This window comes from Vitis riparia, chromosome 4, assembly GCF_004353265.1.
Source record: "Vitis riparia cultivar Riparia Gloire de Montpellier isolate 1030 chromosome 4, EGFV_Vit.rip_1.0, whole genome shotgun sequence".
NCBI lineage: Eukaryota > Viridiplantae > Streptophyta > Magnoliopsida > Vitales > Vitaceae > Vitis > Vitis riparia.
The window spans coordinates 20860065-20886297 of record NC_048434.1 but is presented as its reverse complement, the minus strand read 5'-3'; the positions used below and the strand labels follow the sequence as shown (position 1 = coordinate 20886297).

The 26233-nt window shown below is 36.5% G+C and overlaps 4 protein-coding genes and 1 long non-coding RNA gene across 13 annotated transcripts; 4 read left to right on the top strand and 1 right to left on the bottom strand.

The window, feature by feature from the left end:
* Positions 1-390: 390 nt before the first annotated feature.
* On the top strand, positions 391-7968 carry LOC117912259 (cell cycle checkpoint protein RAD17). Of its 8 annotated transcripts, none has more exons than XR_004650997.1 (14): positions 391-791; positions 1343-1400; positions 1848-1933; positions 2039-2086; positions 2908-2961; positions 3265-3367; positions 4063-4379; positions 4465-4819; positions 5147-5272; positions 6436-6634; positions 6716-6776; positions 6935-7158; positions 7321-7731; positions 7842-7968. XR_004650997.1 is itself a non-coding variant. In XM_034826781.1 (14 exons), the coding sequence occupies exons 2-14, from the start codon at positions 609-611 to the stop codon at positions 7358-7360; spliced, it is 1854 nt and encodes a 617-aa protein (XP_034682672.1). In that variant the 5' UTR covers positions 391-500; positions 598-608; the 3' UTR covers positions 7361-7968. The 8 variants fall into 8 exon arrangements, 7 of the variants coding, with proteins under 7 accessions (XP_034682672.1, XP_034682676.1, XP_034682671.1 ...); XM_034826781.1 differs by having other exon boundaries at positions 391-500; positions 598-791; positions 7321-7968; XM_034826782.1 differs by having other exon boundaries at positions 463-477; positions 598-791; positions 7321-7968.
* An 804-nt stretch (positions 7969-8772) lies between these two features.
* LOC117912266 (L10-interacting MYB domain-containing protein-like) lies at positions 8773-15235 on the top strand. Of its 2 annotated transcripts, none has more exons than XM_034826793.1 (3): positions 8773-8884; positions 13742-14095; positions 14424-15235. In XM_034826793.1, exons 2-3 carry the CDS (start codon positions 13742-13744, stop codon positions 14964-14966), a joined length of 897 nt encoding a protein of 298 aa, XP_034682684.1. In that variant the 5' UTR covers positions 8773-8884; the 3' UTR covers positions 14967-15235. The 2 variants fall into 2 exon arrangements, with proteins under 2 accessions (XP_034682684.1, XP_034682685.1); XM_034826794.1 differs by lacking the exon at positions 8773-8884 and adding an exon at positions 9299-9632.
* Positions 15236-15418: 183 nt separating this feature from the next.
* LOC117912257 (protein ALTERED PHOSPHATE STARVATION RESPONSE 1) lies at positions 15419-19454 on the bottom strand. Its single transcript, XM_034826779.1, has 4 exons — positions 18553-19454; positions 18125-18330; positions 17813-18039; positions 15419-16613 (listed from the first exon to the last, which is right to left on the bottom strand). The coding sequence occupies exons 1-4, from the start codon at positions 19247-19249 to the stop codon at positions 15830-15832; spliced, it is 1914 nt and encodes a 637-aa protein (XP_034682670.1). The 5' UTR covers positions 19250-19454; the 3' UTR covers positions 15419-15829.
* A 24-nt stretch (positions 19455-19478) lies between these two features.
* Positions 19479-19986, top strand: LOC117912269. Its single transcript, XR_004650999.1, has 2 exons — positions 19479-19696; positions 19890-19986. It is a non-coding gene; the product is annotated as an uncharacterized LOC117912269 (long non-coding RNA).
* A 3191-nt stretch (positions 19987-23177) lies between these two features.
* Positions 23178-26130, top strand: LOC117912265 (probable L-ascorbate peroxidase 3, peroxisomal). The gene is made up of 9 exons (XM_034826792.1): positions 23178-23533; positions 23963-24087; positions 24315-24364; positions 24511-24576; positions 24654-24702; positions 24983-25065; positions 25158-25237; positions 25339-25522; positions 25627-26130. The coding sequence occupies exons 1-9, from the start codon at positions 23376-23378 to the stop codon at positions 25834-25836; spliced, it is 1005 nt and encodes a 334-aa protein (XP_034682683.1). The 5' UTR covers positions 23178-23375; the 3' UTR covers positions 25837-26130.
* Positions 26131-26233: the final 103 nt, after the last annotated feature.

The following is a 26233-nucleotide window of genomic DNA, read 5'->3' as shown; positions in this document are numbered from 1 at the left end:
TAGTTTTGACATATTAAGGATTTTTTACTATTCAAATGCATGTTTTAAAGATTATTTTCTTCAAAATGAAAGAATTTCAAAAGCAAAAATTCAAAATTTAAAAAAATTTATTTATTTTTAGATAGGAGACTATTACATTATTCTCCCTATTTCTTATATCCAATGGAAATTCCTTTTTAGTAAATATTTTGGTTAGTTATGAATCTTATGATAAGACTTTTTGTTATTCAAGGGTTCATGATTGTGACTATTATTTTAAATAAAATAAAATTTCCATCAGGTTGGTGATTTACAGCTATTAAAATAGACCGCGATGCACCGTAGCATTATTAATTTCCATCGGCTTCTCGGCTACGCTATGATAATTGATAAACACCCGCGTTTTTTCGAACCCGCGAGCCCTCTCTCTATATATTAGATTCCAAGCAACTTTGATCTCCATTCTACGATCTCGGTTCCTCTGTTTTTGAAGTCTCGGTACTCTCTTTACGATTCTCAATGTAGGGTTTCGTTGAAGAAGCTCCATGCTGTTCTAGGGTTTTTGTTAAATTGCAGCTGCATTCATCCGTACGGAAGTATAACAGAGTAGGGTTTCAGGGGTGACAGTAATGAGCAAGAGGAGCACCATTGTGGTTTCTTCATCGGAGGATGAAGATAAAGATGGTTCATTCAATTCAAAGCGGGGTTATTCGAAGTGCAAATCGAGGCGTAAAAACCCTAGCGGAGCGAAGAAGGCACGGATTTCTGGTTCTCGGCCTCGCTTGTGTAGAGATTCCAGTGTGTTCGATGAGGTATTTAATATGTTTAATATATTTAATAAATGTGTTGTGGATTGGTGAACATGGTTGAATCGTTCTCGCTGGTTTGGAATTGGTCCAAACTGAACCTGGTTGTTGTTTTGGTGGGTAATGAAGTCTGGAAAGAAATGAGTTTGTGCTGATAGAGTGGATTGAGACTGTGGGTCTACTCAAATGTCGAATTTGTAACGATTTGACAATCAGTTATAACCCTTAGTCGAAGCATAGAAAGAAGTGTTTTTTCATGAAGAAATTAGTGGAGGAAAAAATCCCAAAATGATTATACGTTTCGAAGTCTATGTTCTATGTGAATCCAATGATGATTTGCTTGTTTTGTGGAGTAGGTTTTGCTTTACATGCGTACTATATTTGAAGAACAGGTTCTTCAGTGGCATACAAACAAGTATTGCATGCATACAGCTTAAATGAAAGTTTATGATTTGCAGATTCTTAATATCATTTCATTAAGAGAATTGGGTTGTTCTGTAATCTGATGTTTTCTCTTAGAGTACTTACAATTTGCAGTTTGACATTGTATGTTGCAGATGAGATTGTTTTGTGAAGAATTTGGTGAAGGGCTTACAGGTTTCAAGGTATCTGCTGGTATGCTATTCTCATAGTTTCTTCTTCTGAAATAAATTGCAATTGGCTTGAAGCTGTAGCTTATTTTCCCTAGCACATTGTGGACTGTTCTGCATTCATTCTGTGCTTGTTGGAGGCAGAATCTCTTTGTAAACTGATATTATCATCATCATCATCATCATCTTTCACATTTAGGACCATGATGCAACTTATCCACATGCCAATGCATAATGATGTTTATTTGATATAAAACCAATTTATGTCCCTATATACTAGAAGCTTAGGAGATCAGGTTTGGAATGTTTTTTATGTTTAAGCAAAATCTATGGAGCTGGTATTGGTGATATATTTACTGATTCAAATTAAAGTTATGAATTCTACATTGTGGTGTGAGACTTCTTGTAATCCATTTATTTCTCGTTGATCTCTGAGCCATTTTAGCTGAAAGATAGTTGAAACATGAATCAGGTTCTAGTAGGTGTGGAGGAAAGGAGCTATGGGTTGATAAATATAAACCTCGATCCTTGGAGGAACTTGCTGTTCACAAGAAAAAGGTCAAGTTAGTTTATGTTGTTTCACAAACAGGAGTATTTTAGTCAGTTTGTGTTGTTTTACAAATATGAATGTTTTAGTGACAGATCATGCCCTTGCTTTTGCAGGTTGAAGAAGTTACAGAATGGTTTGAGAAAAGATTGAGAACTTCAAGGGTATTACGACAATATTACTTATTTTGACATGCTTCATTCCTCCATTAAGCATGAGAAAACTAGTTTTGAGATTCTATATTTCTATAGTTTCAGTAAAGACACTGAATTTTACTGAGTCGGGAACTAGATTGTGATGGGGTGTTTAGGATCTAGTAAATTCCCATGGAATGGATTATGGATGTCTGATTTTTATTTGCCATTTTTGAGCTTGGGTTCTTATGAAGGCCTTTCAAAATACAACTTTTTTTTTTTTTAATTATGACACAAGTGACTATAGAATTATGCTGATTTAAAGGTTTGCTTTGGGTTGTTAATTTCAACTAAGATTGGCAATGTTGTAAGAATTGTCAAAATCTTTGCTGATACTGCTGGTGTCTTTCAAGGTGGCTTAAAATGGTATGGAATTGTTAGTAGAATTCATCCTGCTGACCCAGATATTTGGGCCCAGTTGAATGATGATTATGATGATGCTTATTATGAACCAATAATTCCTAAAAATGTGGTGATTATAGATTTCATGTATTGCACTTTATAACACAGATGTACAAGTTAATTCAATCTCCTACAAGGGTAAGTTGCCTCCAGCACATGGACTTGGGAACATAACCAGCTTTGGTCCATGTTCTGTTGTTTCGAGACCCATGATAATGCATAAAAGTGAAGATTCTTAAGGTTATTGTGATGGACAAGGCTGTTATGTAACTAAAATTATAAACATTAAAGTGCTCATATTTGCATTAGTTGTGTTTCCTTTTCTTCCATTGCCGAGGCTTATTGTATTCCATTAAGATTGTGGCTCAAGTTCTTGTTGTTGTTTACAGGAAGAAATGTGCAATCTTCTTGTCATCACTGGACAAGCTGGAGTTGGGAAATCTGTATGTTGTAGCTCTGTTTTTCCATGTCCTAAATGATATTCTCATGTTCAGCATAACTTGAACTCAAGTATTGTTGCTTGATGTCGTGTATGGGTATTCACATAAGCCTCTTAAAAGCATAACCTGGAATTATATTGATAAAATTGCAATTTTCCTTGCAAATTGTTCTAGCTTCAATTTGTAGAAGAAAGTTTTATGTTGATAAATAAATAAGAATACTGCAAAGGGTTTAGTTTAGTTTTGTACTGCTCTTATAAGCATAACCCACTGACATTCTAAAGAATTATGAATCAAACCTTGTAGGCAACTATCCATGCCATTGCGTCTCATCTTGGAGCGAGATTATGTGAATGGAACACGCCTATTCCTACTATATGGCGAGAACATCTGCATAACACAAATTCAGGTATTGCACTTAAATGTTTTTCATTGAGTAACTAGAGGCATGCTTAGGTCAGGCTAGGGACATTGCAAAAGTCGGTGCTTCATTGCTCAACTTATATGATGTTTCTGTGGATCCCATTCTTTTGAGATTGGAATTGCTCATTGCAATGCATTGAACATTAAATTGGCTATCTGCCCAGCCTGACCCTGCATCCCACCTAATGGCAGAATGCAGGAATTTTTGTTTATTTTCTCTCCCAAAGTTCACTGCAATGTTTATTGGATATCAGAATTATATGCATGCCACATCTAGTTGACCATCTATCTCCCTTGTAAGATGAATGGGATGCCACAGTTTAATTATTGCTTTTGAATAAGTAGAATGGTGTGCACTCTGTATGGTGAACATATAGGTATCTAAAAACAGAGAAGTGGTTGACATCTTTTAGCAGTGGGAGTTAATTATTATGCGGCATATATTTTTTTGGCAATTTCTACTGATTCATAATTACTTTTGGTAAATCCAAATTTGGGGCTCAAACTGCAACAATACTTAATAAGTCTTATCTTTTTTTTAATGTCCTAGAGGTTAAAAGATTTTTTCCTTGTAGGGACTATATTGTTGGCAGTTTCTGTTATATTGCTAAGAAATTATGGGTGCACAAATTATTATAAGATTGTTATTTTCTCATAGTGACCATGTTATGACATAACTAGGGATACGCTACACATCTAAGTTGGATGAGTTTGAAAGTTTTGTTGAGAGGATGAGGAAATATGGTTTAATCCCACCGTCCTTTGCTGGAGAATCCAAATCATCCGTCATACTTTTAATTGATGATCTTCCTGTGACCAATGGAAATGCTTCTTATAGAAGACTTCGCAACTGCTTGCAACTTCTTGCGCAATCAACTCAGATTCCAACGGCTATATTGATCACCGATTATGGTAAAGCTGACTCTGCAGACAACATTGCCACCGCCCGTTGCTTGGAAGAACTCCAGTTGTCTCTGGAGAATGCTGGGGCTTGTAAGGTTGCATTGCTTGACCCGTTTGATTTGGTGTTCCCTATTTTCTCATTATTAAATGCTCATTTTAAACTGGTTGTGGAAATTTCAGATTGCTTTCAATCCCATCACAAGTAACTCCATTAAGAAGACACTTTCTAAAATATGCAGACAAGAGCAGTGTGGTGTGACTGCCGATCAAATTGATCTAATAGCAAGATCTAGCGGAGGTGATATCAGACATGCAATTACATCTTTACAATACTTCTGTCTGAAACCAGACCCGATGCTTTCTTTATCTTTTTCCGAGCCTGCCCGCACTTATTCGAAAGAAAAATCAGATGAGCTCAATCCTTTGGATGATGGATTTTCTTTACCCTTTGGCAGAGATGAAACACTTTCCCTATTTCATGCCCTGGGAAAATTTCTGCATAACAAAAGAGAGAGTGAAAATGCAATTGCCCCAGGTCTGTCCTGATTGTGATGTGGTTTCTACAAGTTGTTTCACTGTTGAGATGCATGGTTCAAGTCCTATGATTCATGATCTTTGCAATTTTTTTAATTAAAGATTCATCCTCTGTTTGGGTTTGAGGCCTAAAGGACCCAGTGGTCATCCCAGACTGGCACTTCTGGGTCACTGGTTTGCCAGTTTGATTTTGATAAAATTGTAATTCTGGAGGAACAATTTCATTTTGTAGTGCCTCCAATAGGAGCTGTGGGTACAAAATTTGGTGAGTTTTAGTATCATGTACTTGTTTTATCCTCTTTTTTAAGCTCCTGTTCTTGTATTGAAGGCCAGGAAGCATTTCTTGTGAGGGAAAGATTGACAAGATTACCATTAAAAATGGATGCTCCAGAAAGGGTTCTTTGTCAAGCACATGTGCAAGCAAGACCTGTTGTTGATTTTCTGCATGAAAATGGTGAGCTTCAAGTTGCTCTCTTCTTGAATATTTTTTTCCATCATTATTTAGGATTGTAATGTTCTGCTGTTTATACTCAAAAACTGTTATGTGGAAGCATTCAGGATTCTTGCTGAGCTTACAAATAACTGAAGTGACTGTGATTCTTCACTTATTATTCCTTTATAATTCACTGTTTTGATTTTCTTTAACTGTTAATGTGGTGAGCAACATTTGAGGATGTGTATTGAAGTTTTTGTCATGCGTGTGTGTGCATTGTTGGACAAACAAATTTCCTACAATCTTAAGCTTTCAATGTATATCATGCACTCTAACATTCTCCCTTGTGATCCCATATCCACATGTGGAGAAAGACATAGGCATACACAAACCTACAGATAAACAGACCACAAACATCCTCCTTTGGGCTTAATCAAGTGGGGGAAATAAACATGTGGTAAGGTTCGAACACATGACCTCTCACCCAATGAGGCTTTTATACTATATTGGACAACCAGATTTTTTAAAAAATTTATGTTGGACAGCCAATTTTCCTACAAGCTAAAACTTTTAGAATTTGGGTCCACAATGTATATTATACACTCCAACATGTATAAACTCTAAAACCAGAAAAATTGTTTGTTGGTTTGTTGGCAGATCACATGAAGGCTCTAATCTTAATTTCACATAAGGAAAAAATGAGAAATTTGTGAACTGTAGAAAATTTGGTTGAACTTTCTGAAACAATGATTTGAATAAAAAAATTAGGATTATGACCTATCAAAAAAAAATAAAAATAAAGGATTATAATCATATGTTGAAATTCAGTTAGAAAAATTTGACTATTCAAAATTTCTAGAAAACCATAGCTCACCCGGATGATAATTCCATCAGCCATAACTTGAAAAGTGATATAAATTTTGTGAATTGTGGATGAGTAGTCCTCAATTGACACTGCAAGAAGCTGACTAATAAGATTGGTAAAACATTATTGTGATCTACGTTGCAGCTGCCTTATTCACTACTGAGTTCATCTACTGTAATGTTGTAAAAGTTTAAGAGGAAAAAATTCATTGGTACATGAATGAGAAGCAGCAAAATGTTGGCAACTTGTGTTGCTGTTGGATTTTTTCCTATTCAGATGCCACAGTTTTTCAATGCTATTGTGTGCAATTTGCTTGCAGTTTTAGATTTTCTGAGTGAGGAAGCAATTGATGATGCATCAGCTGTGGCTTCATATTTAAGTGATTCTGACTTCCTTCTTGCTGCTCATCGTGGAATGTTAGCCACAAGTTATGAGGCAGGGAATGTTCTACAATCAGCTGCTGCTTCAGTTGCTGCCCGTGGAGTGCTATTTGGAAATTCACACCCATTGGCTTCCAGGTCCTTATATGCTTGAATTAATTACTTTTGTATGAACGATAACAAGTAGAACTTCATCACCAATTTTTTTTGGGCTTGCAGGTGGCATGCTATTCGCCGCCCAAAGCTCTGGCAGGTTGAGCAATCCTCACTACATAATAAGGTGGGTACAAATAAATTTCTTCCTCCTTCAGGGGCAATACCCAAGAAAATCATTAATTGGTTTCATGCTCATGAAGCAAGTTGCAAATTAAATTCTGGTGGCAATTGTTATAACTTTGCTTATCATGTTTTCAATTTGCCTTCTGATTGTGATTGCAGTGTGAGATACTAGGCCAGAGATTGGTTGCTTTGAGCACATCTAATGTATCAGTTATTGCTACTGAGTATATACCTATGTTTAAATGGCTTAGATATGGAGCATCTGGGGGTTTTGAAGATTATCAGGGATTAATACAGGGCAATGAGACAGAACTCGATGACAATGATAGCATGATTTTGGATGAAAAGGAAAATGAGATTTCTGATGATGAAATAGAAGATTGGTAAGCACCATGAGTGACTTCAGAAGCAAGTTAGGCCTCTGAATATCTCTCAACCTGTAAAGTAGCTCAATTTGACTTTGCCCAGATCAGTTAGTATTTTCAGTTCAAAAGCATATCTGATTTGAGGCATTCTCCATTATACAAGTTACCCTGGAAATGCAGGGAACCCATGCCAGTCCGCAAGTTGAAGACCATTATGTAATACAAACAGGTGTGTTAACCCACAATGGAAAACCTTGGCAAAACATACAATCCTTGTCATCTAAAGGTTCCAATGGTTTGGAGAACTCAAAGTGCACAGTAACTGCCTAGTGAAGTAGAGGCCTTTTGTTGTACATTTTCCTGATATTGGCCACTTTGGTATTCTACTTGCATATTTCCGGATGGCCTTCACCGAATTTGCATTAGCTATTCTGGAGTCCACATGGATGGTAAACGGTAAGCTCATATGGCCCAGCACATGGAAAATTAGTGGCACAACAGCATTTCAGGAAAAATTCAGATGCAGACTGCATCTCTGGGACAACCCATCAAGCACTTGTTGCAGGATAAAAAATTGACAGGATAAAGCTGGTACAGTTATGGCTCGGACCCTCTTAGATAAGATTTTGGTATTTGTTTCAGTGTAATTTTTCCTTGTGTTGAGCATTATTTTCTTCTTTTGTTTTCCATGGTGCTGACAGATATTAACCTACTCTACCAATGGAGAGGATATGACATCCAAATCCACTGATGCTGTCACTGTAAAGAAAGTTGAACTCTGATGATGCCTTCAATAAGATGATTGGGTTTCATTTTTCATACTCTCTATTTTATATCTCTCCCTTTGACATTTTGTATGGTTACCAATTTTGGCACTACTGAAGATTTATATTTGGAAGGATAATCTCATCCCTCCCACCTACCAAGGATACAAAATTTTCTCTTCTCTTTTATTTCTTTCTTATTTTTCTTCTAAAATTTTGACATCTAGTTTTCATTGATGAGACCTCAGCATTTCCAGGGCTTTTAACCAAAAAGTCAAAAGAAAGAGTTGGTAATTTGGTGGAGACTAGCTCCCAGATATTAAAGGAAAATAAATATCGGAATAATTTGGAGTTTATTTATTTTATTTAAATATTAAAATTTCCAAATTGCTTAATATATTTTATTCAATTTATGTCATATTTATCATAAAAAAAAACGAATTTGAATTCTATATGTATATATTTTTTTTCTTAGGAAATTTAATAGCGAGTATATAAGAAAAGAATAAAAGGAAAATTAGAAAGAAAAAAAAAAAGAGAGAGGTGAAGAAAAATAAAAAATAAATTATTTTTATATATTTATTTAAATTTATTTTATTTATATAAAATTTAAATATATAAAAATATATGGCTTTTTTATATTTTAAAATTTATTTAATTTTTTAATAAATCAAATTTCAAAATTTTTTATTATTATTATATTTTACTTTCATAGAACGGGGCCCACGATGTATCTATCGATCTTTTTTTTCCTTTTAATGATTCAAATTTAATATTTTTTATATATAGATTTGAGAAAATTTTGAAATTTTAATAATTAAGGTAAACTTCAACCAGTAAACTTATTATATTTTATTTGTTTTTCAGTTTGAAAAAAAATGGGATTGGTTTTCACCGCTGGCTTCAAGTGAGGAAGAGACAGGGAGCGAGAGCGCGGGAGGAACAGAGACGAAACAAACGGTTACGGCATCTTCCTCCAGGTAACCCTAAACCTAACCCTAACTCTAACCCTAATCGTAAACTCATTTTCCCTTCTTCTCCTCATAGAATTAAGGAACCTTGTATGACAGAATCCCAAGAGTTTTTTGAGGGTTTTATATTGATTGTTGGATGATGAACAGAGATTGCAAGGTTTAGAGAAACAGAGGAGGAAGCTGAATGTGTGAATTGAGAACCGATTGGGGATGCTCTCCTGTTTCTATTTCAACCTTTGGCTCAATGCCCCTCTAAACTCTATCCCGTCTGGGCGGAGTTCAAATACCCAAATTCCCTCTCAATGAAATTCGAATTTTGTGTCAATCCCTTTTCTTCCCCTTCCCCCACCCAAAGTTCGCTGTAGAATTCAAGGATAGGCTAATTTGGTGCTAGGATTAACTAAATAATTGATTTCTATTCAATCAAACTTAGCCCTTACTGTATTCTCATAAGGACTTTAACTCTCAAACGGCTACCGCCTGCTTCCGTGCATATCAGACATCTATACCTATACCACATAGACACCCCAGCGCAGGATCCTCTCTCCTCCTGTTGCTGCTCTCTTTTAAGAGAAATGCCCATCTTTACTGTATAGAAAGCTAATGTCAAGTTTCTTTTTCCTCCTTTTTGCGGGTCTCTCAAAAGATGATTTCTATTCAACTTTGTTCGAAATAATTGCCTTACATTGCCCGTGTTAATGGAATTCCACCTCTTTCAAACTTGCCTACAATTTTGAGCGTGTGTTGAAACCAGGTATACAAGCAAACACACTGTGGGTGTTACAACCTTTACTATACTATTTTATTTCATCAAGTGCGGTTCTTGAGATAGTCTTTTTCTTACTTCCTGATATGATATGATGTTTTTTGTTTGTTTGTTGTTGTTTTCTTTTTTCTTTTTTTAATTCTTCTCTTTCATACAGAGCTGAATCTGGGTTCGCAAAAGTTTAGGCTCTTAAATATGACAATTCTTATTCTAATACATTTTCCATGGGAGATTATATAAATATATGGACTAGAATGTTAAAAACTCCAGTAACATGTACCTGAATTTTGGCTAATCTTTATGCATATGTGCACCCTTCTTTACTTGTATTGGAGGATAATTTTACTAGATAACATTCAATTAAATTCAAATTTATTAGAAAATTCCTTTATTCAGGGGCCAATTCAACAGATCCCTTTACCTAATCTCTGGCCCTTTTTTTGCTGTCAGGGAATAGGTTGAGTTGAAAGCACTGTCAGAACTTAGAATCAATTTTTAAAACTTAGACTTGAATTTGGCATTTGAAATTTAAGATTTGGTTTCTACATGAGTCTCTAAACGATTTGGCAGGTTTTGTGTATATGAGCAACCTAAACTGCAATTTGGGGTCTGTCCATACAGCATCCTATTTTTAACTAGCTACTGGATCACCAATGTCCTACCCAATTAAAACAAGGGAATAAATCTCCTTGTTGCCTGGGAACTTGCATGATGTTGGTTGTTATGTTAGGGGATATAGGAGGAATGTGACTATACTGTCTCTTCCCTTTTTTTTCTTCTGTTTATCTGCATTGAGTTGAAATTGGCAAGCCTCTTTTTCCTTATTTATTTATTTATTTATTATGTTATTACGTGGAGCATCAATAAATTATTTCTTTGTGGGGGAGTTGATGTGAACATGCGGAGGTGGTTTTGTTTCCTATCCTAATTGATTTGCATGCAGTTTATATGTTGTACATGCAAGGATCGGTCCTTTGGAATCTTCTAACATTGGAGACATGTAGTGTTATTGGCTCTATAACCTTTTACAAGTGTTATGGAGTGCTTATGGGAGCTAATGTTTCTTATATATACTATTCCCTTAGAGATGTGGGTGTTGTGAGTGAATGCAGATAGTCTTTTAGTGTGAAACGGTATTGATTCTTTTAAAAGAGGGTATGCCATGACATTTCTCATGATTATTAATTACTAAATTAATAAATTATGATGGTTAAATTACATAATAAATTATGCATTTCTTATAATTATTAATTATTTACTAATTATCTATTAATAAAATTGACATAATGTCTTTCATGACTAAGCAAAATAGAGAACCTAATAAATTTCAGATCTCTTCTTTCCAATGTCTCCCAACTACTTTATCACCTACTTTCATTTCATGTTTCGACAAATTATAGATATGAATCATTTCTCCCTTTTTCTAGAACTATTGTACATCAATAGTTCAGCCTTTAGCAGCTATGCATTTCTCATTATTATTAATTATTAAATAATTAACTATAAATGAAATCGACATTATGTTTTTCAAGGCTAAGCAAGATCGAGAACCTATAAATTTCCATGTCCATGGTTCTTAGCTACTTCTATCACCTGCTTTAATTTCATGTTTCTATGAAATTTATTTAAGAATCATTTCTCCATTTTTCTAGACCCACTACACAAATGGTTAGACCTTTAGCACCTATAGGTAGTTTTGGGCAAGTTTCCTTTGAAGTGGATACCTAAATGCCAATTATGACTCATAGTAATTTATCTTCCAAGGCAGGATGGTTTTTTTGCCATTTGAGACATTAATTTACCTAGTAAAATATCAACCCTCTGTGCCTAATATCCTAGAATATATATATTTTTTTTTTGATAGGAAAAATAGAATAAATATACTAATATAAGTGTTTAACGAAAGAAGGGGGTGCAACCTACATACACACGAAGTATATGGAAACACAAACAAACAAGAAAGAAACAAAACCACAAACATTGACTGGTTAACCAATCCCTATACTATTGACAAAATCTAACAACCTTGATTAATCCTGGGAGCTGGTCCTTTAGAGATCCTTCACCACACCGAGAGTCATGCCAAAACTTGACTTTACATCCATTATGTCACAAACGCAAATGTTCCCCCACAATTTTTTATTTATTTATTTCGCATTGTATGGTGCTTAGAAGCCCTTTAAGCTAGCCTATGTTTACCCACACAAGATTGCAACAAGAAAGGGATAAGGCAACATGAGACTATAGGGTAACTCTGCCCCAACTTGTATTACATCTATAACGAATTTACAAGAATACTCAGCCTTCTCTTAAGCAACACTCCCACACTCTTTCTTAGTGAGCTCATGCTTTGAATGGCTAGAGGGCACACCTATCTATAGGCATCACCAGCCAACAACTGCCCACATATCTATGAACAAATTATTTGAATTCAAGTTCAAATCCTTTAAAATTCAAAAATTCAAACTCAATTTTTAATTTCAGATGTTTTCAGCTTGTCTGCAAGCTTTCAACCATTTTCACATGTCCATGATTGCTTTTGATCTTGCCAGCTACAAGCTGCATGCAATGCCTTCTTTTTTATGGCTGCCACATGTTCCTAAGCTCAATAGCCCATACCACCATTTTAGGGATTTAGTTGCTACCTTGTACTTGTGCTTGCCACCTACCTTCTTATGGGAGAAATGTGCTTGGCTCATGCCAAGTGTTTAGCCTCATTCTCTGCTCACTAGCGTCAAGCCTGTAGTGCTGGAAACCCCTTCCTTGGTCCTGCCGCAATACCAAGGTCCCCTTCATGTGCTATGTTTACTGTCAGTCCACTGATGTTGTGAGCATCAGTCTACTTGCGTTGTTTGGGTAGCCCATGCATAAATCACTCGTTGCTCGTGTCTCTAGGCAGCTCATGTGCTAAGCCCTCTCTTTGTTCACATGTTTGCAATTTGCGTGATGCTAAACCCCCTCTTAGCTCATTGTCTTGTGTTGCTATGTTGGCTGATGTCTGTGCCAATCCATCTGGTCCTTCCAACCAAGTCAAGCATGCTCATCTGTGTGCCATAGCCATGCATGGTGTCATTGTGCTCAAGGGTTGCACGACACCCCATGGCATTGTGCTTAGCATGCTAGCAAGGCTCACCATCGTACCTTGCTCATGTCCAAACTCCTCATGTCGTGCCTTTGATGTGGCATAGTTTGTGTCACCATCATGACCTTTAGTCATGCAGCCCCTTCCAAAAAAAAAAAAAAAAATCCAAAAAAATCAAAATTCCACTCAGAAACCTCCTCCTCTTTCAAGAAAAAAAAAACCAGCCACCCAAAATCCCACACTTGAATTCTGGTTGTGTTGAACCACACCACGTGTTGCCTATACTAGCAACGTGTGTTGCACCTCAAGATATCACCAAGCCTCCATACGATCATTCGTAAGCCTCGGTCATCACCTTGCCTTGCTCAATAGGAATTCATGGGGTGCAAGGTGCAAACTCATGAGGCCTTGGTGCCACATCTTCTAGGTCAAGGTGTTGACACATTACCAATAGAAAAAGGGCTTCTAAATTTGGTATTCTGTTAGTGATCTTTTCAAGGTTTTGGCTTGTGACATGGGCATAAATTTCATACTTCTATATGTGAAAAAAGGTAAAATGAAAATCTCCATATGCCCCATGCTTGCTAATGAGTATTGCATCTTTAGAATTGTAACCTGCTCATGCATGATAGTATAATGAACACTATTGGAGTGATTCTCAAAAATATGGGACACTTCTTGAAGAATTTGACAGAGGTCTGCTTTGGGTGGTGGAGGCTTTGGAGGTTGAAGAAGATATTTTGCAGCACTCACATATGCTTATTTTCAACTTCTCCTTTTTCCTTTAATTTTTAGGGACATGGGCCATTATTCGTCATTCTAGACTTCTAGTACCTGTTGATATTGACTTCTCCCAGTTGCTATATACATATAATAGGGTCTATAAAAAAAAATATATATTACATATAATATGGATTCTTTGAGCAGCCTTCCTAATTGTTGTTTCTTGTGATGTTGGCTATGCGTTTGGCTATGTCTTCTGTTTCGTTCTTATATTTGTTCCGTGGTATTGCAGATGGCTAGCCGGCCCACTCGATTGAGGAGACCATACCAACAGCATGAGCAACAGCCGAGGGCTAAGTGGACAGCATCCCTCACTAAGATACTTGCAGACTTGATGGTTGACCAGGTCCGAAAGGGGAATAGGCAGAACAATTCTTTTGGAAAGAAAGCGTGGAAATATATGTGTGATGACTTTTTCAAGAAAACAGGATTGAAATGGGACAAGGAGCAACTGAAGAACCGGTATGCTGTCTTGAGGAGGCAATATGTCATTGTCAAGTCACTTCTTGATCAAAGTGACTTTAATTGGGATGAAAACACAGGCATTATCACGGCCAAGGATGAAGCATGGGACAACTACATTAAGGTATGCTCCTCTCACTTGTTGCCTTATTGTGAGCAAAAAATTATGCCTGCCTGAGATGGAGGAACCTTCTTTCATCTCAAGAGATAGCAGGAGGCTTCTTGGCTGCATGGGGTATATCTGTCTGTAGCAAAATTTTCAGGGTTATATACTTATAATACCAAAAGGGAAAAGTGTATTCTTGAAAATTCCACAGAAAATCCATGAAGCCAGATTCATCAATGATATCCTTAAACACAATATAGTTGGAGTTCCTCCAAGATCAGGAGGGAGCAGATTATACTATTTATTTATTGTCCATCACAATGTTCGGATGGAACTTACTAACCAGGAACATCCTGATGCTGAGAGTATGAGAAGCGCTGGCTGCCCAATTTACAAACAGCTATGCACAATATTCTCAGAATCAGGAGCCAATGGGACAAATGAGCAATCAGCTGAACATGAGGAAGGAATTCCCTATGAATATCCTTGTCCAGAACCTTTGAGCATGCACCGGGAGGAGTCCTCATCAGAGTCAGATGATGTGGCTGAGATGGCAGACGGGCAAGACAATTTTCAGTCTACTCTACCTACTGGAATTAGTTCTCGCAAAAGAGGCCGCAGAGGAATTGACAATGTTATTGCAGGGGCTATACTGGAAATGGCAGCTGCTTCAAAACTGAGGACAGCTGCTATAAAGCAACGGAATGCCAAATTCTCTATAACCAACTGTGTTCAAGCATTGGATGAGATACAAGGTGTTGATGAGCGTGTCTATTTTGCTGCTCTGGATTTATTTGACAACCCCAATGCCAGGGAAATATTCTTGTCTCTCAGGAGTGACAAACGGTATACATGGCTGTGTGGTAAGTGTACTGTCTCACCTAGTTAGTTCCATAGGCTTATACTAAACTCTGTGTTTGGTGCCATCTGTTCTATAACCTAATAAGCACCAGATAGCAGACTTTTTTTTGGTTAACTTCTATTGTTATACTTCAATCATTGCTGAAGGAACAATTTCTTGGTTTAACACCAAGCCGGATACAAGCCCCTAGGGATTTTTCCATCAATTGTAAGATTTTGGTGTTGGCAGCTACCAATGATATCATGTACATACCTTAGCTTATTATGGCATCTGAATCTCTTAACCCTTGCAAGATATTTATTTTTTGAAAATTTTTATTCTGTGTCATGATCTTGATCAAAATTTTCGAAGGTTTTTATTAAATGGCTCAAAATTTGAATTTTTCAATCAATTTTCTATTCAAAAATTGCCACCTCTCATTCATTTCCCACTAATTGGCCACCTCTCAAAACTGTAACCCTCAGGGACAAACCCACACAGAAACTCCCTCTCTGAACAGCATAATAAATAAACAACCCTTTAAAATCCTTCACAAAGATTCACAAAAAGAACCTCTTTTTTTTTTCCTTTTTTTTTTTGGCTTCTTCTCTAACAAAGAGAAAATTCAAACCATTCAAACAAAGGTATAAACCCCCAATTCTACCTCCATCAGGAGAGACTACTTACAAAAGGCTGTATACCTATAATTGCTATTGATTCTGCACTGTGTTTGAGATTGTATCTCATAGATCTGCGCAGGAGGTAAGTCACTGTCAACCTGCATTCGGAAAATTTCTGGGGTTCAAGCCGGCAACTGAAATGGAAATGCAAACCTATAGACAGACATCAAGTTCTGGATTATTTGGTTTTCCAGTATATTGCCCTGATGAGACAGCAGGCAGGATCCTCAATTAAGGCAGTATCCTCTTCACATCGAGCTCTTGGTCCATACACTTGGCCTGGTTGTGAACCGATTCAAATGCATGAGTACATACACTTGCAAAACCTGTCACTGCCTGAAAGACATGTGGGAACCCCATCTGCAAATTGTTCAATGTCACAGACCTTGTTACACTCACTGCCTTTTCATGCTTACTCTTTTCCTCCTCTGCTTTTGCTCTCAAAGTTGCCACCTTTGCTCTCTTCTCTGCTATTGGGTCCTTGCTTCTTGTGATGGCAGATGATTCAGGCGTTGAAAATGGGGATTGTTTGCATTCCAGTGCTCTAAGCTCAACCAGCTTCTTCTCAAGATCTTTAAATGCAGATTCTGACCTCTTCTTTTGTTTTTGCTCGTCAGCTTGTTGGACTACAATGGCATGAATTACTGTTAACAAGCTCTTTATCCCTTCAGATGCCACTTTGTCTGGAACCCGGTCAAGTGCAAGGTGCCATTCTTCACAAAGGGAGTAAATCATGGACTCCTGTCTGGTTTTGGATAGTGGGTTTTTGCTGAACTGAAAAAGGCTAAGACGGAGCCAGCCCGTAAGTGCTTGGATGTAGTCTCGTTGGGTTTTTACTAGGCTGCAAAAGGTTGAGTGCCACTGCTGGACTTCAAGCTCGAGCTGGAGAGTTGATTGCCTGTGAATCTCGGATGTGGGCTCAGTTGATGGGATAGCATTGAGATATTTGAGCTGCTGAACTATGTGCATTTGGACCTGGTGGCACTCGTACATGCTTCTCCACATGCTCATCAATCTGCAATGAAAGTAAAATCAGTAAGAGTGGAAAATAACTTCCATAAATATAATGATCCTAAGCAAATAAATGTAGTAATGAGGATCGAGCACAGTTCATCAAGCTTGTCTAGAAAATCAAAACATGACATATGGCTTAAAAGTTAAAACAACCACAAAACCCTGCCCTAGCTTCTCTACTGTCAAGAGAGAAGTAAATAGACTTTAAATCCCCTAGTAAAGCATTACTGTAGACCATTTGTCCAGTTGAATACCAACCCAGTACATCTATAGTCCCCACCTTACCCAGTTGGCCATGTACCTTATCCAATCTGATGGACCCCATCATAGATGGTACAGTCAGAACCAGAACCACATGATTGCCTCCTTTTGGAAGACATTAAAGCAAAGAGGGTTCACAAAAGATGGTTCCTCACACTAAAGGGAAGCCCAATTGAAGGTTGGGGATAGCCCCAACCCACCCCCCCAAATGGATTACTCAACTGTTGCACGGTCGGGGCTCAGTAAGTCTTTGCAACAAAAGCAAACAGAAGCCATGAAATCAAACAGTAAAAGCAGTCAAAAGCAAATTTGACTGCTTGTACTACCATTGCCCATGGCATATCATCTGATCCCAATACAATAAAGTTGAATTTGACTTTAGGAAGCAACCAAGTCTCAGAGTGGGTAAGTTGTATATCTGCTTCACTGTGCATAAATTCAAACCCCCTAGAGAACCAAACAGGATACTGGGAAAATAGACCCAACCTAAATAATACCTTATATTTTAGACATTGATTTGGGTAACCCTAGTTCTGATAACCAATGGTTCAGAAAAAAAAAAAAAAAAAAGTCTCATCTTTCAAATCTCCATCACCTGCTGCTCTGTGCCGGGGGGGGGGGGGGGGGGGGGGGGGGGCTCTTTTCACGATTTAGGCCAATATAGAGGGTCCCCATTGAGGCCTTTGTATAGCAATTTCTTATATGGTTTAGGCCAAATGTTCAGAAAGCTCAAGCTGTTAACCTTAGACACTTGATAATTCTGACTTGGCTTGAGCGCTTTAATGCATAAGAAGGCAATGTATTCCCTTTCTATGTGGTGCACATTCTTTATATGGTCTTGTTTCTGCAGTGGAATTTCACTAACCCACATGAAAAAATAAGAAATGAATAATACATTCATGTGAAGGTGGTGGTGGTGGGAGTGAGAAGAAGACTAACCCTTTTACGATGTCAAGGAGTTGTGGGTAAAGCTCTGACTCCCTTAATTTGATGATTTCAGTAGAGGTAGTTTCAATGGCCTGGGAAGCAACCATCATCCTAGACTCCAACTTTTCAACCTCTTTCTTGGTTTTCTCAGTCTTCACATAGTCAGCAGCCCTCTTTACCTCCAACTTCCTCAGCTGGGCTACACATTTCTCATGCTCTATCTTTATACTCTCAGCATTCTTCAAAACGCAAGCAAAGAAACAAGACATCAGAGAGAGAATTTCTTTATGGGGTGGTGGACTTGAAAATTTAGGATTATATTACCTTAACCTCTTGGAACAGTTTCTTCTCCCAAGCATATAGCCTCTCCACAGTAGAACAGTGACTGCTACTACCACTGATAATACCCCCACCAGCTATATCAGTAACAACCATCTCTTCACACAGTCTCCCAAACCCATTCAATTTCGAATTCGAGACCCATGGACACCATAATGGATTCGAACTCTTTCCACAGCTATAAACCTTACCTGAAAACAACAGAATCAAAACCCATTACTTGTGTTTCAAATTTTCATTTATTTCTGGGCTACCAAACAAAAGGGTCCACTCAATTGTGCCTAACGCCAAGACAACATAAGACAAAATTAACATTCCTCATTTTCTTTTGTTCTTCCTCATCAGCCAAACAAGGGTAAAGGGAAATCTAAAGCAAACCCATGATCATAGAATAAACTTGTGAAAAATAATACCTCCAGTCTGATTGGAGAAAGTGGACCTTGGAATTTCTAAGAGTAATGAGACTTCGCTACCGGCGTCGGCGGCTTTAAGAAAGTAGTCGTCGACCTCTTTGACGATCTCAGCGAGATCTTTACTGTTTCTTGACACCACCATAGCAAGCTCGCTCGATGTGTCCTTAGAGAACCCACTGACCACCGAAGGCGGAGCCGTGACGTTGGCGGAGACGGCGGTCGTGGCAGGGGCTTCCGACGCCATCGTCGTAGCTTCCCACTCCTCCTCCGTCACGGACCTTGACGAAGACGGCACGAACGGATCCCAGAAGTCCCAGCTGGACTGCGCCGGGGGCGGGGGCGGCGGAGGAGGAGGAGGAGGCGGAGGCGGTAGATGAGAGGGCGAGGCTGTGATGGATGTCCACGTATCGGAGCTGGGACTCATGGGCGGCGGTGGAGGCGGAGGAGAGGGCTGCTGTGGCGGCGGAGAGGGTGGAATCGGTGTGAGATGGTGGTGGTGGTGGTGGTAGTGGAGATTGGTCTCGGCGGTGGCAAACTGAAGGAGAGCAGAGCCAGTGCCACGCAGGGATCTGATATACATACTGTGGGCTGCAGACAGGGCTTGCCTCGCCTTCACAAACTGCTTCATGTATCTCTTCCTCGCCTTACACCTTGAAACCATCTCTTCTCTCTCTATTCTCGAGTAACAACAACCCATTTCTGATTTTCAAAAAACAAAACAAAACCAAAACGTTTTCTGCGTTCTCTCACTTTGGTAAAGCTTCTGAAGCTTTCATCGATGGCGGGTCTCAAAAAGCCACCGTTTTTCTCCTTCACTTCTTTTGGGTCTCAGAATCTTAAACCTCACTTCCTCCCAAACAAACGACACCGTTTCATCTCCTCTCTTCTCTCCCCCACTCTCTGGTTGTGAGGAGGAAAGCAACGGAGCGGCAGTTTTGAGATGTAAGCAGACAAATGAACGTTGGGCAGGGTGCCCAGTGGAGTAATTTTATCAAATAAAGTATTATGACCAAAATGCCCCTAGAATGTGCCTTTATTCACGGCATGCCCTTGGGACGTGCGGAGAACAGGGGAACTAATAAGGAAAGAAGGGAGGGGTGTTTTGGTAACTATGCATTTCAACGGCCAATACAACCTTAGGAAGGTAATATTTCAAAAAATGGAAGATATAAATGTGTTGTATCAAAAAACCAGATTTTACGCAGACAAGGATTTTTTGTAAAAGCGTTTTGCATGGACCCCACTGAAACGACACCGTTTCATTGTCTACAATTTTAATCTGCAAATTGAAATTTGGGGTGTTTTGGGATATTAATAAATTTGCTTGCTTTTTTCAGGGAACTGTGGCACTGGAATCAATCTGTCAGAGAAGAGCATTCCAGGGGAAACTGCCAAAAATATCCTCCCTTTTGGACAACTATACCCTTCTCAAACTTTGCAATTTACAACTTCCCACCTAAAAATATCCCAAAAGGTAACAATTTGTTCTTCTTCTTTTCTTAATTTATAGAGAATCTTAAAATTCTCAGGTCCACATGGGTGCTATTATGATACCTAAATTTGTTAAATTTTTATGTTACATTTTTAGTATGTATCTGTATTTCACAAAATAAGATAAAAGATTGGTTTTTAGTCTTGATCTCATTTTATTTTACTCGGGTTTTAAATTTTTATATTTTGGTGTCTATTTAAATTGTTATTTCTCTTCGTATTTAATAGTTTAAATTTACTTATTCGTACTTAGTATATCATGTACTAAATAAATATTATATTTTGATAATAAATATCGTCTATTTTGAGTCACATAGACATCTAAAATAGTAAAATGTTAAAAAAAGTTCTGTGTTATAAGTTTTTTTTCCTAATCCGACATAAGGTATCGGATTTTGATAGATTAACTTAAATTGAAGTAATCTAATAATAGATGATATATAATCTTGTAATTGATTATAAAGCATTAAGCTAAAGCAACAATAAGAAAATCAAAAGTTGCAGCCTTTTGAAGGTGAAATCAATGGGGGCACCATGTGGTAGTTCCAAATATGTTCCACAATGGTAACTTGGACCTTAGCTAACAAAATCTAAAACAATTGAGCAAGGGGCCACCATCACCACATGGTCCGCATCATACCTTGTTACTAAAATATTCATCACACACCATTGGATTTTTAGGTAAAGTTAAAAAATTTACAGGCTTGTGATTCCACATTCAACATGAGCATGCCATGAAAAAGAAATATTAAATGGGTTTTCATTTTGTTCACAAACTAAACTTATATTCTATGTGTAAAATCACCCTAAAGTAGTACATGTGACTTGAGAATTTTAATATCCTTCATATAATTTTATTTTATTTTTCAAATTTGAGAAAATGAGTTTTGAGCTAAAATAATTCATTTGAAAAACAAAATTTATGAAGTTAAAAGTCTGTTTGATTATGTGATTTAAAAACAATTTTTTGTTTTAAAGATATAAAACTATTTTTAAAATTTTTTAATACTGTTTTGTTGTTGTTTTTTGAAAATAATTTTTAAAAATAAAGTGAAATAAAGAACAATTTTTAGAGAACAAATAGAAATTGTTTCATCAATTTTTAAAAACAAAATGAAAACATGGGTTCATTTGGTCATGTTTTATGAAACTTGTTTTTAAAAACTGTTATAAAGTTAAAGAATAAGAAGCAATTTTTAAAAATAAGTTTTAGAAAACGTAACCAAATGAACCTTAATTTTTCAACAAAATAATTTTTTGAATTAGTGCATTTCAAGTATGTATACATCCATGTGACCTAAGAAATTTTTTTTTTTATAAACATAAAACTCATTCTTTGTGACTACGATAAGGTTATCATAGTGGCTAGCTACGATAAGATTATCATGGTGGCTAACTACATAAAGTTATCATCATGACTAGTTACGATAAAGTTATCGTAGTTACTAATTATAATTTTAATCATCTAAAAAAAATTAAAATCATAGTCATGGATATCTACATGGATGAGAAGCATAAGTTTATGAATTGTTCTGGTAGGGGATTTAATTTGTGAATTTTTTTTTAAATTAAATTTTTATTATCAAAATTTATTTTAAAAAAAAAACAGATGTATTAGGAAATTCAAAAGTTTATGATAAAGGATGCACTATGATTTAATAGTGACATTTTGAAATTTAGGATAAAATATAAGCTATGATTCAATAGCAATAATACAACTTTTATAAGAGTAGGAGAAAAGAATTATTGTTATTTTGAGTCAATAGTTGTTAATATATGAAGAAAATTTTTAATTTAAAATATTAGAGACTTGAAAATTTTTGTATCATGGTTGAAAGGGCTTTGCAAAAGTACTTATTAACGACTTTTTCGTAGGACTCTTTCAAACATTTCCTTGGATACCTTCAATCGTGTTTTGGAAGGAGTCATGACTCATGAGTCTTTTGGTTGAAGAAGACGTCATGGAGGATGACATACTTAAAGCTTTTCCTTATATAAGCAGTCAAAAAGCCCCTCAATTTTATGGCTTTCAAGCTTTCTTCTCAAATTTGACGTTAAATCCTTATTATTATTTTTTTATATATATATATAGAAATGAGGAGTGAAAATAAATATTTTTTTTGGAGAATATAAAAAAAAAAATTATTTCAATAAAAATAAAATTTTACCTATAAATAGAATTTAATTTAACTTTAAGAGAATGAAGTATTTTGGTTTGTTAGATTCAAGTTATTTTTAAAAAAGTTTTTTTTTTTAAACAAAAACAAAAATCTTATTTAAATAAGTTGTTTTAATTTTTTTTTATTTTGTAAAAAAAAACTATAAATTCAATTTATATCATATAAACTAATTTTAATTCAAGTTTTATTAAAAATAAAAACAATTTTGTAATTACAAAAAATAAAAAATAAATATATTTAATAAAATATGAATAGTAATATTATAATACAATCATATTTTTTTATAAATATTATAAATAATGGATATTAACATTTTCATAAAAGCATCTTTGATTTATTTTGTTGGAAATAAATAATAATAATAATAATAATAATAATAATAATAATAATAATAATAATAACGATTTAAAATTAATAATTGTTAATACTATTTTATTTTGAATAAATTTAAAAATAAATAAAATTTAATTTTTAAAAATATAAATGAACGATTTTTTTATTTCATACATACATTCGTTTGCTTATATGGTTTTTTATTTTTATTTTTTTTATTTATTTATATTTTCCATTTGTATTTAAAATAAGTGAAAATAATTTTTATTTATTTTTTAAAACTGATTTTTTATTTTATTTTGATTTTATTTTTTTTAAGAAAACAACAACCAAACAATGTTATAATTTTTCAAAAACATTTTTCGGTTTTTAGAAGTGTTTTTAAATGATAGGGTCAAGTTTTTATTATTTAGCAAAAAAAAGCCTCTCAAATAAAATTTAAAAATAATAATTTTAAATAATGTGTTTTTTTTTTTAAATAAAAAAATTATTTTAAACTATATATATGAAAGTTATTATCAATTTAGGTTTTTTAATCTTCATACCTCGAGATAAGAAGATTTTGAAGAAGAAGAAGACGAAGAAGAAGAAGGAAGGCAATCAGCAGTTGTAGTCCCTTGCATGTTTATAATTGGAATCGTATCCCTTTCCATGCAAAATCAATCCTTTGCTTCCTCTCTCCCCCACCCCTTTTCTTCCACCCATCTCTTTCGTTGTGATTCCCTCTCTATAAAGACAAACTAATCATGGGTCCTCCCTCCACTATCATCATTCCTTCTTTTTTTCCTCTTCAATTCTTTGCAGGGTGGGTGAGCTCCCATGGCAGCCCAAGCCTCAACCTCAGCCTCTGCACCAGCACCAACTCCAGCACCACTTGCTGTAAATGCAGAATACTACAAAGAAATCGAAAGGGCTCGTAGATACCTCCGTGCTCTCATTTCCAGCAAAAACTGTGCACCCATAATGCTCCGTCTAGCGTAGTGTCCCTTAAGTTTAATTTATGCTTCTTTTTCCTTTCCCCTGCATTTCATTTCATTTAGTAAATGTTAGAAGTGACATTTCGAAGGGAGGGGGAGAAAACATAAGTGGTTGCATTTCAATAGACGGGGAAGATAAGATGAAAATTTCAGAAAAATTAGGAAAAAAAAAAGAAAAAGGCTTTTCTAGGTGTTATGACTTATGGCGTGTCAGAAATACGGCCATGAACAGGCCATGAACAAAACGATTCATACATGTGTGTGTGTTTTTTGCAAGGTTCAAATTAACAGAGACTTAATATTTGGCATGTATGGGGGGAGGATCGTGAGCTGATTTTTTGCATTCTGGCTCTATTGGATTTTAAAGTAATTTAGCTTTATTGCATGAGGGGTTTAATGATCAGAAGCTAAATAGCATTTTGTTTGCAGGTTTCATGATGCAGGCACTTATGATGCTCTCACAAAGACAGGGGGCCCAAATGGCTCCATCAGAAACCCACAAGAGCTTAATCATTCTGCAAATAGGGGTTTGGAAACGGCAGTTGATCTTTGTGGTGAGATTCATTTTCCCTTTTGCCCTTGCACACTGGCAACAGATTTGTCCCTCCCTTTTTTTTTTTTTTTTGCTTGTATTGTAATCAGACTCCTTTTAATGAGGTTCAGTGCCGAGATAGTATGATTGGGACTTCATCCCACCACAACTCTCAGTTTTTCCTACTTGAAATTGAAATAGTTTTTTTTTTTTTTTTTCTAATGGGCTCTGGTTCTGCTCTGATGTCAGAGAAGGTGAAAAGGAAGCATCCTTGCATTACATATGCTGACCTTTACCAGGTGACTCTTGTTTCAGAAATCAACTGTTCTGTGATTTAATTTGAATTCATTGAGAAGCTAAGGATAAAAACAAGCTCTGGTTTGCATCATCTTTGCAAGTGGATGCCAGTGTGGTCGCTTTCCTGACTCCTTTGGGATTTTGTCAGCTTGCTGGTGTTGTTGCAGTTGAAGTTACTGGAGGCCCCACTATTCACTTCGTCCCTGGTAGACAGGTTGGTTCATGGAGGAAGCTTTTGATCACCTTTCTCAAATATTACTCCTAATTTTTTCCCCCCTGTTTTTCAACCAGGACTCTTTGTCTTCACCAAAAGAAGGGCTCCTCCCAGATGCTAACAAAGGTTTCCCATTCTGTTTTCTTTATGCTCTCTGGCCTTGTTTATGGAAAAGAAGTCATTTTCCTATTCTGCTCTATAACTCACAGATAATGCATAGAGACTTGAACCTTATCGTTTGTCGAATTCTGTCATTTCACCCCTTGGTCCCCTCTCTAGCTTTTCAGCTGTGCTCCTTCTACAAATTGTTTCTTGGTTGTTATGCATCAGAAATCAGAGCTCTCTTATACTTCCCATATAAGACCAAGCAGAAAATTTACATTTCTCTTATTAAATTTTGTTGCAGGTGCTGACCATTTAAGGTCGGTCTTTAACCGGATGGGTCTTGAGGACAAGGATATAGTGGCCCTCTCCGGAGCTCATACATTGGTAACTTCCTCCACAGATCTGCAGCTATCTTTAAAAAGTTCTTTCAGCATCCACAAATATGCATGTAGTTTTTGTCTGGTTTGGTGTTGTAGGGAGGGGCACATAAGCAAGTTTCAGGCTTTGATGGCAAGTGGACAGAGGAGCCCTGGAAGTTCGACAATTCGTATTTCAAGTAAGGTTTCATTTGAGAATTCATTGATTGGAACGCATATAAATGCAGCAATGTTTCAATTATATATGATGGCTATATGTTATGATTAATATTGTAATCAGGGAGCTTTTGAAATCATCAACCAAGTTTCCTACACCTAGTAATCCTCCAACAGGGTATTCACAGCAGAAACCTTCTTCAGCTGCGGGCGAGGATTCAACAGGGAGGCGATTGTTTATATTTTCCACAGACCAAGCATTAATAAAGGATCGTAAATTCCTAGAATATGTTATGTTGTATGAACAGGTAATGTAGTATTTTGCTGGAACCTTCGTGGATGTTCACATAGTCTCATGCAGTCTCTTGTAACCCTTTACTGATTTTCTTATCATATTTCTGGTACATGGCAGGATGAGGAGGCTTTCTTCAGAGATTATGCGGCATCCCACAAGAAGCTTTCGGAGCTAGGGTTTGTTCCACCTACATGGACTTCCAGGGTAATCACAGCTGTGAAGAACAGTTCAACCATGGCAAAAACTGCTGCAGGAGTTGCTTTTGCGACGACTGCTATAGCCATTGCTTTCTACTATAGACAAAGAAGTCAAAGGGAAGAGGAGTAAAACAGGATCGATCATGTATAAGAAGAAACCATGTATAATAAGAAGATCCCACAAAGATTCATTGAAGAAAACTAAGTTCCTAAACAATTAGGAGCTCCTCATATGATCAAAATTAAATGCCATACACTTTGAAATGAGGAAGAGAAATCAGCATTCACAATATAGAACAAGGCAAGATCCTCATTTTCTCGAGTCAAAATGTTGCTAATGAACATCATCATATGTTTTATTACAGATGTGTGCCCCCCTTTATTTTGAGAGGTAGACAAGAATTAATGAATTGCATCTACTATAACTACTGCTGCTGCTACTACCCCAGCAGGGACTGCTACCATACTCTCTGCATAGCTGCGTACTCCCTCCCTCCCCCCCCCCCCCCCTTCTGCTTGAACAGGAG